The sequence below is a fragment of the Dreissena polymorpha genome, chromosome 2 (assembly GCF_020536995.1).
Source record: "Dreissena polymorpha isolate Duluth1 chromosome 2, UMN_Dpol_1.0, whole genome shotgun sequence".
Classification (NCBI taxonomy): Eukaryota; Metazoa; Mollusca; class Bivalvia; order Myida; family Dreissenidae; genus Dreissena; species Dreissena polymorpha.
Genome location: NC_068356.1, coordinates 81,617,983 through 81,636,402, shown reverse-complemented (window position 1 = coordinate 81,636,402; position 18,420 = coordinate 81,617,983). Strand labels below are relative to the sequence as shown.

The 18,420-nt window shown below is 36.1% G+C and overlaps 1 protein-coding gene across 1 annotated transcript in view; it reads right to left on the bottom strand.

The window, feature by feature from the left end:
• Positions 1–9,263: 9,263 nt before the first annotated feature.
• Positions 9,264–18,420, bottom strand: part of LOC127867785 (equilibrative nucleobase transporter 1-like) — a 62,696-nt gene continuing 53,539 nt past the window's right edge. The window contains exons 4-7 of the mRNA XM_052409237.1: positions 13,669–13,770; positions 12,801–12,987; positions 10,962–11,082; positions 9,264–10,385 (exon numbers count right to left, since the gene is read on the bottom strand). Of these exons, the coding sequence (XP_052265197.1) occupies positions 10,287–10,385; positions 10,962–11,082; positions 12,801–12,987; positions 13,669–13,770 (509 nt within the window). The 3' untranslated portion in view covers positions 9,264–10,286. The remainder of the gene's footprint in view (positions 10,386–10,961; positions 11,083–12,800; positions 12,988–13,668; positions 13,771–18,420) is intronic.

The following is an 18,420-nucleotide window of genomic DNA, read 5'->3' as shown; positions in this document are numbered from 1 at the left end:
CTCATATATTTTGCCCTTGTCGGATTTGAAAATATAACGATGTCACCATGGTAAATATTTTCAGATATTTATCTTCCGTGAATTGTATTCACTATGATCATTTTCATAATTGCATACATTTTATTTTCATCCTTTAAACACAAATGGAGCTTTGATTATCGTAAGTAATTGTTTTATTTGAGCGTCTACAAAATACCAGGCGACATTAAAACTTACGCTTAAACAGGACTTTCGGTTAAAAGAGACATCCTTTACACGAGCAGTTCTAAAGCGGAAAGTGAAGTCGATAATAAGCCTTTACGGCCTGCACAGGCTTAAATGCGACGAACACTTTAAGCACATGCGTTTTCGAAAAGCGCGACTCATATTGATAACTTATTCGACGTAAAACGGACACATCGCGTCACATAGGGTCGGGTAGCCAGTCTATCTGGTGGACACATCGCGTCACATAGGGTCGGGTAGCCAGTCTATCTGGTAGGCGAAGGGTTTTGTATGACTGGCCAAACAGCCCCATCGAGAACGTTACACAAACCACTCGACTGTCTATACCAACCCTTTAAAGAGGGGAGGGATTTGACATTAATGTTAAGGTGGAATGATAATAAAATGAGCCGTTGTCTGGAAAAACAAGGCTTAATGCATGTTCTTCAAGTGTCGTCCAGATTAGCCTGTGCAATCCGTACAAGCTTATCAGGGACGACACAATCCGTATTAACGGAATTTTTCATTTAAAGGAAGTCTATGCTCTCTTCTAGACAAAAAATCAGTCTAGGCGGACAGTGTCGTCCCTGGTTAGCCTGTGTGGACTGCATCGGCTCTCTGGGACTACACTTTACGCACATGCATGAAGCACAATTCTCCCAGAAAACGACTAAAATAGCCATTTCTGCGTCGATCTGCGTCGAGAAATCACAATTACTGTTAGTTAAGATGACCAAAATGACTAAAATTATATAAGTAGTCAATGATGTTGGTCATTAAACTGGAATGGTGTAAGTAGTTTGAGATTCCGACTTTCATCCTCTACATTTTACGACGTATTAATATTGATTCGATCATTCTTTGACCCTTCTTGAACTGTGAAATTGAAATTATATCATTTAAACTAGTCTGTCAGGTTTGTTCACAATCGTCGCACATCACAAGCACGTACGCGTTTTGAGGTCATACATTACAAATACGGACATGTCCTAATGATTGAAGACAGTTTATAAACAAAATATTAAATTTTGATGTTCGTAAAAGATATTAACCAACATTGTCGTTTTTGTTGAGTTTTTAATGTAGCTTTACGGACGAAAATTCCATGATGTTGTTGTTCTACTGTTTGAAGTATCCTTGCACAACGTAACCGATACGCATCCAGGCAATATTGGTCATTTGCTTCCGAACGATTATTGAAGTTGGTATAATCTTATTTACTTGCATGTGTCGTATTGAGAACAACAGCAAACTCGTATTGATAGGGTTTTATCGTCCGTTGTTCCTATGTAGCCTATGTAGGGATGAATAGAGTAGCATGGCGGCTTTTAAAAGTTACTGTTTAAATTTCCTTTTAACGCACGTGTGTATTTATGTTGTACTTGTATCGGTCATATATCTGCATGTTAAAACGCCTTCAATAAACGTTTATTTTGCCTCAAGCTACAAACAACAGCTTTTTACATTTGTATAATATTAAAAGCTGCAAGCAAATAACAGGATTAACATATGAAGATATGTGCTTAAAACTGTTCCTTCTTCTGTCACAACTATCGCATTTTGCTCCATTCCGAAGGCTCTACGGTAGCAAAGAGCGATCGTGTCCGTCTCGAATGTGTGTTGCTCGAATCCCACAACCAATGAGCATGTTTAGATCACTCAGCTTCAGTTTATTCCAATTAAAATCGCGTTTATCAAGGTACGGCGATATTTGTTTGCGAGAATGAAATTATTTCGGAAGTTTGCGCGTGTTTATCAATCTCCGTAAAATTAAACGACTGAAAAAAAGTTATTAGCCTCTTGATGCAGGCTATGTATGCGCAAAGTTTGGACTGAAGATTCGTTGAAGTGGAATTTAAACAGCGTCCTGTTACTACGACGGAGCGCGTTTTGGCGAGTTTGCCCTGGTGTCGTCACGTATTTCTCAACCATTCTGCAATAATTTGTAATCTTCAACATCGGCTTGAACGGGTGCGACAAAGTGTTTTTATGTAATTCCAAATGCAACTCATAATAAAAACATATTCAAATGAAGGGTACGTTTCATACCTCTTGTCGATGAATAAATGGCAAAAAATCATTTTTAGGCATGATATGACCTTTGTCGAATGTAAATATATTAATAATTTATAAAATTGTGGATTGGTAAACATATTCATACATTGCAAGACAATGTTTTAAAAGACAAAATGCGCTATGATGTCATGTAGCTTAATATTATTTGTTGATTGTGTTAAACTACAAAAAGGGGGTTGGCTTAAAAATTGAACAACGTGCCTTTCAAGTCGATCAAATTAACATTTAACAGACGAAGTCGCATTATCATTGTTGGGGTATTTATCCAGTATTTCTTTCAAACATGAATTATAAGAAATATATGAAAAAAACAACATATAAAACGTATATTAAACGCTGCATTATGTTAATATGGCGATATCTGCAGAAATTGCACAAAACGTAGCGTCCGGGATGCATTTAGGCCTGCACTCTTAACACACGTCGACGGAGGCATGTGAAATACAGGAGGGTCAGATCAGGGTCGTGTAAGGGTGGGAAAGAGAGAACGAGAGTACATTTCAATCCAAAATTCAAGTCAAACAAAAAAGAAACAAGCTGAATTAATTGCACTGAGGATATGCGGTCAACATACCACAGCTGTCTATCTGTCTGTTCCTGGCGACGCTTTGCCTTATGTAGCGTTGGCAAAAATAATGCGATTGTTTTTTTTGGTACTTTTTGTATGATGGGCGGCAACAGTTTTGTTGCTAGTCATTTTTGGCGGGTTTGGTAATATGGCGGGTGGTTTCAGTGTTGGCAGTGATAATAGTATAGGTTAGAGCGCGTGTAATGTTTTAAGTTAATTATGTTGGTAAAAGTGGCATCAAGATTGCTGTCGATTACGTTGTTGGCGTAATTTAAGCGGCATCATGGTTTTGGTATTTATCTGTAGATTGTACTTGTGTTGGTCCTATTTTTTGTGGTGTTCATCACCGAACAGGGTGATAGTAATTTTAGTGGCCACGGTGTAATCGCCTCATAGGCGATGTAGATTGTACTGCTTGAATCAGGTGTAATGTTTATCGTACATTTAACCAACGGGGTGATTTTGGTCGAAATGTGTGTCCAGTGGCGATATTGATCGTACTGTTTAACAGAACAGAACAGAACATATTTTATTCACGTAAACTTTACAGTTTTTTGTGTAATATATATATGCATACATATAATAATTAATTGATCGTACTGTTTAACAACGGGGCGATATAAATCTTACTGTTTGCCCAAGTCTCGATATTAATCATACTGCTTGTCCAATTGTCGATATTGATCATACTCTTTGCCCAAGTGTCGATATTGATCATACTGTTTGCCGAAGTGTCGACATTGATCATACTTCTGACGCAGTGTCGATATTGATCATACTGTTTTCCCAAGTGTCGATATTGATCATACTGTTTGTCAAAGTCTCTATATTGATCATACTGCTAGTCCAAGTGTCGATATTAATCTTATTGTTTTCCCAAGTGTCGATAGTAATCATACTGTTTGCCCAAGAGTCGATATTAATTATAGTGTTTGCCCAAGTGTCGATATTAATCATTGTGTTTACCCAAGTGTCGATATTAATCATTGTGTTTGCCCAAGTGTCGATATGGATCACACTGTTTGTCCAAGTGTCGATATTGATCATAATGTTTGTCCAAGTGTCGATATTGATCATGCTGTTTGTCGAAATGTCGATATGGATCGAAATATGTGTCCAGTGGCGTTATTGATCGTACTGTTTAAAAACGGTGTGATCCTACTGTTTGCCCAAGTGTCGATATTTATCATACTGTTTGCCCAATTGTCGATATTGATCATGCTGTTTGCCCCATTGTCGATATTGATCATACTGTTTGCCCAATTGTCAATATTAATCATAGTGTTTCCCCAAGTGTCGATATTGATCATACTGTTTGCCCAATTGTCGATATTGATCATACTGTTTGCCCAAGTGTCGATATTAATCATAGTGTTTGCCCAAGTCTCGATATTAATCATACTTCTTGCCAAATTGTCGTTATTGATCATACTGTTTGCCCGAGTGTCGATATTAATCATACTGTTTGCCCAAGTGTCGATATTGATCATACTGTTTGTCCAAGTGTCGATATTGATCATATTGTTTGCCCAAGTGTCGATATTGATCGTTTTGTTTGACCCAGTGGCGATTTTATCTTACTGTTCGACGAAGTGGCGATATTGACCGCACCGTTTGCCCCACTGGCAATATTGACCGTACTTTTTATCTCAAAGTCAATTTGAATCGCATCGCTTGCATCAGGGACAAAATTGATTGTTTTGTGGCAGGGGCCATGATAATCGGAATTTTACAGCGGAGGCAATGCATTGTCGTAATTTGAATAAAGTGCCAATTATAAAAGCAGACTGGTGGTGGAATTGTTTTAATGTCATACATTTTTCGGATGCGGTGGTAGTGAGAAAGGCAGTACTGCTACTGTGGTTTCTGGAGTGATTGCGATTGTGGCGTCTGTATTTTGTGTTATTCACAAGAAATTGTTTTATAAATGGTTGCATGGTGACGATGGAAGTGGTAAAAATATGGTCTTTGCGTTACTAAGATATTGTATGCTTTTTGCGGTAGAGGTTTTGTGTAAGAGCCGTATGCAACATCGTTTTGATTCGTGTATATGATATTGTGAATGTATAGTGATGATTCTAATGCGATGATTATGATTATGTCCTTAAAACATGAGTTAGTAGTTGCGACATGGTTGTGCGCCCAACTAAAGTTCTTTTCCTTGCCAATTAGAGATTACTATTCAAAATGCCTATGTATTGTATATTTTATTGCTTTTTTTGCATTTTTGTAATTGTGTAAATTTGTAACTTCGTGCATATTTTTGTTTTCAAATTCAAGTGTGCGCGTGTGTGTATGTAATGATTTATTTATTTATAGGCCATCGATGAGTCTTCACGACTACCTTATGTGCTATAATTCAATTTTTTTTACAAGCGTATAAATACGCATATCGCGAAATTATTTTATGATCCGCGACAGACAGATCGCGCTTAATGTTTACCACGTGAGAACAATAGAAAATTGGCTTAAATAATATTGCCAAAAGGAAATAAAGTGTATACCTGCCCTGGGACCGAACCGGTGTTCTGTAAAAGCAAGAGCTATCCCGCGGCCATTACACAACGAAGGCTTTTGATATTTGAAAGGTTCATGGTTTATTCTTGTTTCTTGATATAGATTTTCGTGAATTTGCTTTATCTAGCTCGTTGCATTTCAATATTAAGTTACATTCTTTTTCTGGTTTGTTTGTTTTTATATAATTCGTAACAAAGTTTTGATGTTATTGACCCCTTATCATTTCGGCGTGTCAGACATTTAATGAAATTGAAATCATAGTTAACAATTGCTGGACAACAAAAAAGACAGTTTCATTTGAATTACAATGTAGCTCTTGTTGGTTGGAGGATAGCACACATTATATTTAATAATGGCCTGCGGGCTCGATTATTTATCCCTTAGGCGTAGATGAAATGTCATGCTTAAAGGGCACACAGTTTTGTTACTTTCATCATAGAAACTTACATTACATCATGCATATTAATATGTTAATTGTCATGTAAATGGTTAATGGAAACTGAGTCTAGTTACAAAAGAGATAAATTACTGCGATTATATAATTAATATGCAGATACGATCACGCTTTATGCTGCTGTGCTTGTGCCTGTAGATAATAATAAATGACGCTGTTTTTATGATGCGATATATTTAAGTAGTTGATTGCTCTAGCCAATTAGTAAATTCTCGGGAAATTCCAACATTGAATAACTTGCATTATAACAACGGCTTAATTAATCGTTTTATCTCGTTAATATAATTAATTCATTTCCCATGGGAATGAACCTCATTGGACGGGCGCCTTTTGTTAGCGACCATTTCGCATATTGCTGTGTGTAATTCACGTGTGTGAGCTATATAATTCTATAAAATATTTAAGACTTACAAATAATTTATAATAGTAGTTGTGCGTTTTTTTACAATAAATTATGGAAACATCGGATCGGCACGAGAATACGTACTACTTTATAATAATTGGATTTGCAATTATGACCATGCTGTTGGATTGCTTCGTCGTTTTCAAAATCATTTCAAACTCACAAAGAAGGTCACTGTTTTTGTATCGCTTGATTGTTCACCTGTGTCTAGTTCAACTTGTGAAAAGCGCATGTGTTATAGCACGTTCTTTTTGTCAACTGTATCGCACTGACGGAGCTTACATACTATTAGTTTTAGTGTTCGATGACATGACTGACCACGTCTTTAACGTCGAAACAGCGTTGTTATGTTTGTACCACATTCTAGAAGAGAGAAATATATTGGATTTCCCTAGTAGAGCTTACTTCGACACTTTTTTCTTTGCGTTTCCATGGTGTGTGTGCTTTCAATGTACATTGACGCTAAAATATACAGTAATATTCAGCGCAGCCGGCATAACAGTGTTTTGGGTTGGACACCCCATAGCGGTCATAGTACACTTGTGTTTGTCGCAATTTATACCTCACGCCATAGCCATGGCATCACTTGCAGCGTTATTGGCATTAGTATCCACACCGGATATCACCAGCCCTTACTATAGATCGGATGACTATGACATAACTCGCTTTATAGCGATTAACACGGGCACACATGTCATTTCTAAACTGCCGTTAGCAATATTTTCCTTATTGTTATCAACCGATATAGAACTGTTCAAATCTATTAGCCCATTAACGTTTAAACAACTCAACATAAGCATGGAGTTACTTCGGTCGATTTCGGATGTGCTTCTGCCGATGATATTTCTTATCTTGGAACGTTGTTGTCGACAGATTGTGCGAAATGATTCCGGACGGAGATTGCCGGAGGTGGCCGTTACAAGTGGCGAGCGTGTCACAATCTTTGGATAGCTACCATTGGCCAAGACTCGTCTTTGACGTACCTGTTTTGGTTATGCACCCCTTAGTATGTGTTCTTATATAGTAGATAGTACACAATTATTTAAATGAAAGAAGTCTGTATGTTACATATGTCGATTTGTTAACATGGTTTGATACTTTATATCACATTTAATTGATATTGAAAATGTCAGTCTGGTACACGAGGTACATTGCTTAGAATAGTTAAGGATGTGTATGCGAATGTTAAGTCACGAGTTGAATCACACGCATCTTATTGTTATGCGATTGGACTAAGTCAAGTGGAGATTATGTCAGCAATTTATTTCCTTTAGATGTTAAACCCCTTGCATTTTACATACACGATAGCATTTACTCTGGTTTGTTTATAGATGGCATTTTGTTGATTTTACTATTATTTGCTGATAGCATGACTATATAGGCAAGTCACCTGCAAAAGTACAATCATATTTAGACAACTTATATTTATATTGCAACTCTTGGGGGCTGAATGTCAACACTGCGACACAAAAATGATGGTATTTAGGAAACGAGGAGGAATTAAAGAAAACGTTAAATGGGCATTGAACGGTTATAATATTGAAGTTGTAGATAATTTTAACTATTTTGGAATAATGTTAAATTATGCTGAAAGTTTAAAATTAAACTAGGAAAATTTGGTCCCCTACCGGCTCCACTATTGTCAGAAATTCCACCATTTTCAGAATTATTATTTTTGGGGTTGCCATAGCAACCACAATTTTACGTAGGAAAAAAAATGAAATGACGTGCATAATGTCCATATTGCCATCTATCCGTGTTGCAAGTTGCATGAACAAAATATGAAGAACTTTGAAAGTTATCGCAGGATCCAGAAAACCGCCATTTTCGGCAGTATTTCTAGTCTATTTGTTGCCATAGCAACCAGAAGTCTTGACGTAGGAACAAAATGAAATGACGTGCATAATGTCCATATTGCCATCTGTCCATATTTTAAGTTGCATGAAAAAATATGAAGAGCTTTGAAAGTTATCGCAGGATCCAGAAAACCGCCATTTTCAGCAGTAATTCTAGTCTATATGTTGCCATAGCAACCAGAATTCTTGACGTAGGAACAAAATGAAATGACGTGCATAATGTCCATATTGCAATCTATTCATATTTCAAGTTTAATGAAAAAATGTTAAGAACTTTTAAAGTTATCGCAGGATCCAGAAAAGTGCGACGGACGGACGGACCGAGACAAAACCATAAGTCCCCTCCGGTGAAACCGGTAGGGGACTAAAAAATATTTACGCAAACATAATGCTTAATCCCGAATATTGTTTACATTTCGTGACGTCATTTGACGTTGCAACGCCATTTCAGCAAAATAACAAAATGCGATTGGTCAGTAAACGAAAACTAAGCCAATTAAAACGCTTAAAAATGTTGTATGACACATGTGTAATATAAAAAAAAATGTAATTGTTGTATTACATGGGAAACAGGGTATAGTATGTGATAAACATATATTTGATGTTATGTCACTTTTAATTAATACGTACATCGGATTAAAATATAAAAAAAAAACATAAACACAGAACAAATGAGGACAATCATTGAAGTTGTAAACATAAAAATGTAAATTACTCAAAGAGTACAAGAATAGTTACCAAAACATTTGTGTATAAACTCTACATGTGAAAGCGTGATGAAAATGCAACCCTGTATACATGTCAAAGAGATACTCCATACAAGTATAATTTTGACCAACGTCAACTTGTCATTTAAACATAAATAATGGACTTGTTAATACGCATATGCTTATAAATATGCAAGCATCTTCGTGAAACTCAAATTGAAACTATAAGAGTAACTTGTTATCTTTTCAACATGTTCTAGCATTAAGAAAACGAGTAATAAACGATTATCACTTGTATATACCATTTATATCAAAATGCAAACAATATAGTAAACGCTTAATTGAATTATTTAACACTAGAACACTTGTCAGGCAGCATGGTGAAGTGCACCATACGAGTATAACATCATAAACACAGTATACTTTATTAGCAAGAACAATTATAAAACACGCGCATAAATCAATGAACCGCACTATCTCTTAAAAGATACAATTTATTTCTACATGATGACACTTATTGTATAATGGCTTTATAATCGGTACGGGTATATAATACTCCTAAAATATGGAAATCTGAAAAATCAACAACCATTTACATACAGCGAAATACAGAATGCTAAAAATATATATTTGCATTCCTCACAAATGAAATTTTATTGACTAATTTATATACCACCATTGACACATGCATAGACAGTGTTTAATATCCGCAGTATCGCGGTTCGTAATACCTAATGTCGACAAATAGTAAACATGCCCCATCATCTTAACATACTTAACCCATTTATTCCTAGTGGACTCTCCCATCCTTAAAAATTGGATCAATTTATTTCCAAAATTAGGGATGTCTAGTATATTTATTTCTATACATGTATTTAGAATATTTCTTACAGAAATTCCTTCAAGCAAACATCGCAGACCCTGATGAGACGCAGCATCATGCGGCGTCTAATCTGGGTCTTCGCTGTTTGCAAAGGCCTTTTTTTTCTAGACGTTAGGCATAAAAGGGTTAAATTAACAGACATGTAAAGTTATCAAACTAATTATTTGAACAATTGCATGTGAAAACTATGGAAAAAAGACGAAGCCCGCGTTCTCACTATATGATGGTAAGGATTACCAAAACCGACACGTATCGAGTCAAAAATATATGTCTGATCACCGAAATAAGAAGCGCTCCTTGTACTCCATCCGCAAAACCAGCCACCACAAATTTTAAAGACGTTGTTACAAATCTGTAAATTCTTTAACCTTAAATATTCAAAATGTGGTTACAAACAGGGCGAAGGAAAAGCGTAAGACAACATAAACTGTTTGTATTGAAATAATAATCATAATCCGCATTAGTTTCTTAGTAAGTCGGAACGACAATGAAGGCAAATCCATTCAATCTCGTCCTTTTGATCCCATAGCGATGTTAGACGAATAAATTCGCCAGAGCCGGCTTTGGCAAAAAACTGAGATGGCGTCGTTAACGCGTACGACTGAGGGTATATACAACTCAGTTGGTCACTGATTTCCCGTTCCTGATGCCCTGGTTGTAGAGAATGATGGGATGGATGATGGTGAGAGCGTGAAGAACCAGCAGCATTATGTTCAACTTAAAGGAAAAGCACAAAATGAGAAACACACATTAAAAAACACGAAACATGTTATGCTACATAAAACTACAATAAAACATGTTTGGTATTTGTATTTGTTGCTTCGCTGGTAGAAATAACCAAAGATATATCAGTAAACTTTTTTATTAATTATAGATATCTCAATTACTAGTACATGAACAGAGATACATATGCCTGACACTTAATATTTGAGATATCAGACTGTTTTGAACACACGACGTTTCTGAGACACGCGAGTAATAAATAAAAGAAAATGTATTCAACCATTCAAATCCATTAGAACTTGAAAGAATGTGAAATATAAATGTGAACACGGGGCTTAACGCATGGGGTAAACTGTCGTCCAACATTAGCCTGTGCGGTCCGAACTTTCCGCTTCTTTCGTTTAAAGGAAGTAGCTTCTTAATAATAAAAATCTAGTTCAGGCGGCAAGTGTCGTCCCTGATTAGCCTGTGTTGACTGCACAGGACGATCTGGAACGATACTTTATAACACTCATGCGTGAAGCCCAGTTTTCCCAGAAAAAAGCTTTTGTAATAGTTATACGTCCTTACATGAAGTGCGGAGCCCGCGTAGGCGTCGTACCACTGGAACAGCGGGTACTGGGCGAGGCCCGCTATACCCGCAGACATTTGAAGAAAGCCGAACATCACACCGAAGTGATCCACTGGAAAGCTGCAATAGTTAAACATTGAATGACCAGCCAAAAACTTACTTTTAACTAAAGTTTCCGTTCGTCCTTTGTTATGAATATATACAGGGTATAAACTGTATAATCAGGATGCATTTTATTTAATCCTTTTAAAATAAAAAAAGCCTTCTTATACAGTACAATTTAGTAAAACAACTGCAATAATAATCATAATTTTAAATATTCTATTATATTATACATATATAAAACCATGTCATTTCTTAAACACTGTGGCATAACATAAATTACATGGATTTACACACGCCACCGTGACTAATAACAAGCATTATGCAGCATAAACTGATGCAATGAATGCCACGTTAAATTTTGATTCCTCCCCAGATTTGTTAACTAGAGGCCTGTGCAAAACATTTCAAGCCGATTTCAAATAATGCTTGCAAAAAATTAACAAGCTGTGAAATTCACATGCATGTCCTTTGACTTTTATTGCGACCATGACCTTTGCAAATGAGTGCCGCTTGACACGCCTCCTCTGCACTGTGAACATTTCTGGTAAATTGTCTTTTTTCATGCATTATGAATTTATATTCCACACAAACTGCTATTTGCCGGAATTTTACATCTGAACTGTAAGTTGCATTTTAGACCCACCTTTGACCTCTAATTTTGACATTGACCTTACAGCAAGAAAGTCGGCTGATACAAATGGCAAGTCGTAAACATTTGCGATAAATTTAAAAGGTTTAAAATGTCTGATGAAGTCGCATTCAGGAAAAAATGGAACCTGTTAAATGGAGACATTTAACTTTTGACCTCAGATGTGACCTTAATATGTAAGGAAGGGAGACGTTGTTAAACACGACAGACCGTCTCTTCATGGTGAACATCCGTGGTAAGTTATTAAACAATTGCATTATGATTGGCAAAGGAACAGTCCAGTAAAGCTGTTTTATGATAAAAATGAACGGTTAACCTCGTAATATGGACTTAACCTGTCCGGTAGGGAGACAGATGTTGCACACCACATATCTTCTCCACATGTGGAACATTTTATTCAGTAATTTCAAAAATTCACGACTTGATGCAAAAGTATCGTTCCGAACAAGCTATTTTATTCACAAAATTAAACGCCCAATCTTGTTAAATTGTAGCTTTAACCTTTAACCCTTTTTCCACACAGAAGCATAGTGAATATGGCTATGTGCAAACAAAATAATACCATAACAGACTGCGAGTAACTCGCAGTCTGTTCAGGTTTTATACTGTTTGCTGCTTATCAGTATCTGAAGGTTGGAAATAAAGCCTTTAAAAATTGAAAATAGTATAAAAGGTCTTCAATTAAATTAAACTTTCTAAGAGACAACATATGCGTCAAAAACGTATGTAAGTAGTAAACGGTTATGGTAAGGGACGTGTGCTATACGCGACACGTCACCTTATGATGGTGAAAATTGTAGTAAGTTATTTAAAAATTGCACGATGAATGGCGTTACTGTGCGGACAAGCTCACATGCACATCCACTCGACTATTATGACTGCTATATCGAGCTTTCCGTCAGCGGACTCGATAAATATGATGAATTTTCAACAACAACAAACAAGATCCATATGCCCTTTGCATAAAATGTTGTATCAGCGTATCGCGTGATGACCTCAAGCGATGATTTGCTGAAAAAGGAGGTTCATTAAAATATGATTGAACGTAGGCCTAAAGCTAGCCTCGATTGAACGACATACTTACGCGTCTCCGACGAACGCTACGGCAACTGTGAATAAAGCCGAGCGCAAGAACGTAAAGAACGTAAATGCGATGTATGGCGCTTCTACGTTGGATATCATGCACATGACGGTGGTCGCCATGGAGTAACATATCACCAGGCACATTGGTAACACAACCGGAACGTACACGCGCTTGATGGGACTACAGTCTATACGAGAGAAACAGAAAATGGACCGTTTTCGGTATGCAAACATCAATAATTACCTAATTAGAAGCGAAAAGAGAAGATGAAAAAAAAACACGTGTATATAATATCAAAAATACAATATATGTTTTGCTAATTGTTTCTTTCCTTTAAGTTTGTAGATTATCGAATTATAAATATTTTTAAACATATTTTCATAAAGCACTTTTTAAATCATATACAGGACTTGTTTGTGTTATCCTAAAACATGTTTACATAATACTTATGGAGACTTTTGCATAAAGTTTCGAATGATTTTCAATTTGAAGTACTAGGATATCAAACGCCAATTTAAACAGTAAAAGCTAAAACAGTTCAATCGATAGATAACGACACATTGTAACATCATTGCAACAGTAAGGAAATTAAACATATTTGTTCATAAGAAGCAATTATGTGAATTCAGTAACCTCTTTTATAAAGCAATGAAAAAAAATCTGGAAAAAGTCAACAACACTTTCTGACTATTAAACATATTATGTTATTCGCGCACGTTTCAAAATGAGATTGAAATTCCATTACATGATGTTTCCAAGCCTCGTTGTTTGTGAAATGGCCTTATAAAGATGAGTTACAAAGAAGATAATACACAGTTAGTTACAAAGAAGATAACACGCTGAAAGCTACAAAGGAGATAGCACTTACTTATGTACTTCTTGTGGATGTAGTCATACACAGAGCCACACAGCAAGGCTGTTCCGATTGCGCCCATGGTCATGTAGGTGTATTTTCCCAGCATCTCACCGACTGAAAACAACACCATGAAATCAATGACTGAAAACAACACCATGCAATCAATGACTGGAAAACAACACCATGTAATCACCGACTGGAAAAACAACACCATGCAATCACCGACTGGAGAAACAACACCATGCAATCACCGACTGAAAAAACAACAACATGCAATCACCAACTGAAAAAACAACACCATGCAATCACCGACTGGAAAAACAACAACATGCAATCACCAACTGGAAAAACAAGGCCATGCAATCAACGACTGGAAAAACAACACCATGCAATCACCGACTGGAAAAACAACACCATGCAATCACCGACTGAAAAAAAAACACCATGCAATCACCGACTGGAAAAACAACACCATGCAATCACCGACTAGAAAACAACACCATGCAATCGCCGACTGGAAAAACAACAACATGCAATCATTGACTGGAAAAACAACACCATGCAATCACCGACTGGGAAAACAACGCCATGCAATCACCGACTGGAAAAACAACACCGTGCAATCACCGACTGGAAAAACAGCACCATGCAATCAACGACATGTTTACAGCATGTATAAAGATGCAGAGTTTTCTTCAAAACCATCACAGGTGTAAACGAATGAATACCAGAAAACGCGAGTGGGTAACCAAATCTGTCACGGAAACGACGACTGGCCCCTTAAGTATAAACGGCCATGTTGAATCAGCTATAAAGCCTTTTCATAATGAGCCGGGGTAGATTTGTTGCAGTTGTGAAGGGAGATGTTTCTGAGGCAAACTAGAGAAATGCATGCGGCAATTGCTCAATATTGTTTTTTTCCGAAAACCAATAACTTGATTTTCTTACAGACAAGACAACTGCATACTGTGTGTAAAAATACCAAAACGAACAACAAATAACGGCTGACTTTCTGTGAATGTCAAAATGTCAAAACCGATAAATAGTTTCACGCACGTTTGATGCCGACACGTTGTCAACAAGTCTTCTTGGTATGTCTTACGTATGGAAACGTATATGGTACACCCTGATACTGTGATGATGTCAACATTTTATGACGGCATGATATGAAAAAGTAGTCATGTCGTCAAAAATAACTCATCATGTCGACTAAAACAACGATGGCAAGTCATTTTCAAAAGAGCATGACGCCTAAAATTATGTTGATTTGTCGACATAAGATATGTTGTCAAGACGTAAACAATCCGCATGTTGGAATAAGAGCCTAAATTTCTGACAATATTTTATCCTTTAGCTATGGAAACGTATATGGTACACCCTGATACTGTGATGATGTCAACATTCTTTGACGGCATGATATGAAAAAGGTGCCATGTCGTCAAAAATAGCTCATCATGTCGACTAAAACAACGATGGCAAGTCATTTTCAAAAGAGCATGACGCCTAAAATTATGTTGATTTGTCGACATAAGATATGTTGCCAAGACGTAAACAATCCGCATGTTGGAATAAGAGCGTACATTTCTGACAATATTTTATCCTTAAGCCGTTTTGTAAATTTAACTATTTCTGTGTTGTTTACTGTATGACGGCATATATCTTGATGACTTGCAAGTAACAAAATGTTGACATGGCGATATAACTGAAGGAGTCGATATATTTTATGTGGACAAATAGTGTTGTTTAAAAATTATGGAATCGTATATGGTACCCAAATAATTTGGTCATGCCGAATTAGTTTATATCGACTTACTGTGAAATAACATGGTATGTCTTCATAGTTTTGGGTTTCAAAATCTGTGTTAGGGTTTCAAAAAATGCTCATAACTTCTATGTCGCTTCAGATGTAACCTTCATAGTTGGTAAGCATGTGTAAATGGACAAGACCTTACCATACGCACATAATGTTTGACCCCTTTTACCTTGACCTTGAACTTAGGGTCCGCGTTTAGGATTCAAAATCAGCGTTCAGGTTTCGAAAAATGCTCATATGCTCTATCAAAGCATTTTTTCGGGGGCATATGTCATCCTATGGAAACAGCTCTTCTTCATTCAACTTTAACCATTTCTATAACTCTCAAAACTTTTAAATGAAAGTACAAAACACTGTTATTCATGTCAATGTAATCATTTTGATTCGATGAGTTATTACCCATAATGTTTGTATGTCTGCACTCAGCAGTCACTAATTGAATTTGTATAAAAAATATAGAAGTACCAAGATGCGCGTACGGTCACATATGTATATATGGTAATGCATACGTACGTACGTACGTACTAATTGAATTTGTATTAAAATATAGAAGTATACATACATACGCACGCACGCACGCACGCACGCCCGCGCGCACGCACGCACGCACGCACGCACGCACACACACACACACACACACACACACACACATACATACTATTGGTCCTTTCAATGCCTATGTCAACACATTGGCTGCCCAGTGTTTAGCTCACATAAGCACTTAAGTGCTCATGGTAATATTTGATCGACCTGTGTCCGTCGTGAAACTATGCCTTGTGAACACTAGAGACCGCATTTCTTGTCCGATCTTCATGAATCTTTTTCAGGGCATTTATTCAAATCATACCTCAACCGAGTTCTAAACTGGTCATGTGGGGTCGGAAACAAGGTCACTTGGTCAAAAAAATAAAGACCTTGTGAATACTCTAGAAGTCACTTTTACTTTGCTAAAATGTTTGTGTAAATGATATGTCGCTTCTTGAGTTGGAAAATGGTTCTGGTATGTTGAAAAACATGGCCGCCAGGGGGGCGGGGCAGTTTTCCGGACATGGCTATAAAGTTACATTGTTATGCACATTTTTCCCTATCATGAAACTTGGTCAGAATTTGGTTTTATTGATTTCATGGACGAGTTCGAAAATGGTCGAGATCGGTGGGAAAAATGGCTTTTAGGGGGTGGGGCAGTTTTCTCTATATGTATAGTTTGTTTGAAACTGGTTCTGGCTGTCAAAAAACATGGCCACCGTGAGGTCATTTTCCATATATTTTATGTAGTAAAAGAAGCTTGTGAACACCCTTAAAGACACTTTTTTGCAAATCATTATGAAACTGTTTTTCTTTTTTTTCCAGTGTGTATATGTATACATACTGTCATGCCCTATATTGTTTATGAAAACATGTGTTTATGTACATGTACATAGTTCATTTTTACCGTTTATGTTTTGCATCTGAATGACTATGTCACTGTTATTTAATGCTTTTATTGGATGCTGTGTGGAAGTTAGAGCTGATAACAGCCGATGCCTACCTTTTGCGCTTCTTTATTATTTGTAATATCCTTTTTAAAAGTCTCATTTTATTAGTGTCTGTTAATGTGGCAGCCATTTTTGCATAAACAGGAAGTTGATTTCCTGATGCTGACATAAGTGCACTCTGGGTAGTTTACAGTGACTACAGTATTTTGACAGACTAGTCATACGATATCATTTGTTAAATACTCGTATTCCTTCTTAAAAATTGTTTAAAAAGGTAATAGTTGTCTTTATAAATGATTTATTTATTTAATTGATATGTATTTGACTTCTGTTTCATAGTAATATTGTCAGAAATATCGTTTTAATATCAGTGACATTTACCGTGTCAGGAACGCTCAAATTCTATTGTGCACTCTTGCGCGCTTTGCTGCGCGTTGTTTGTGCGATTTTTGTGCACAATTCATATGTGCGCTTTTACGTTATTATTGCACAACGTTATGTGTGCGCTTTTGGAGAGTATAAAAGGCACTGAAAATTCTCATTCAAAGACTCTGAACTTTGTTTTCCTAGGTGTGAGACCTATTTTATTTTTCTTATATAAGCATTTAAAATACAGTTTTCAATAAGACTTAGCTATTAAAATTAAGGCTGAATTTTATAAATACTTAAAAATTGCATTTGTCATCTTTTTAGAACATTATAAAATAGAAAGTGCAAATACTTAACATGACACATGTACGTGTATATTGCTGTATTATAATGTAAATGTCTGAAAATTAATCTGTCTGTTAAGAAATATATATATTGAAAGTTGTTATTTATTTATTCGTTATGAATGAATAAAATTTAGAAAGGTTATAACTCTTGAGTTTGTATATTTTTTTGACAATTTTAAAACAACTGAATAGGCAAAATGTTATTCTTAGTTTACTGTTTATCAGAGTCCATTTTAGTTCCATGTTAAACTTGAAGAAAAGCTTCAAGTTTGGAAAAGTTAAAGAAATTGAAGTAAAATCACAGCTACCGCTCGGCTCGTGACAATACGTTGCAACGCTTTATAATTTTAAGGTTTTCAAATCGTCAAAAGATATATATAATGGCTATATTGGACTATGGTAAATGTTCAGTAATACTATTACCTCACAAATATCATAACTAAAACGAAATTTGCGAATCTGAAACAACTTTTTTCAATTTTATCAATTTACCAAACCGTGAAAAGATCCCTTTAATGATGCACATATTTTTTAGTGTGTATAGATAATCAATGCTGTATAAATGATGTAAACATTGTAATAACAGATGAAAATTCAATAATCCTCGCGTTTAATATCTATGTCTGTGATAAAATGGTATTAGAAAGTTCCCATTCTCTATCAAAGGATTCTTAATTGTTTTTTGTAATTTAAATTTTTCTCAAGTTATCATATTCATATTTGAGGTATTTCTTGGCTCCTGCTATGCTTGGAATGATTT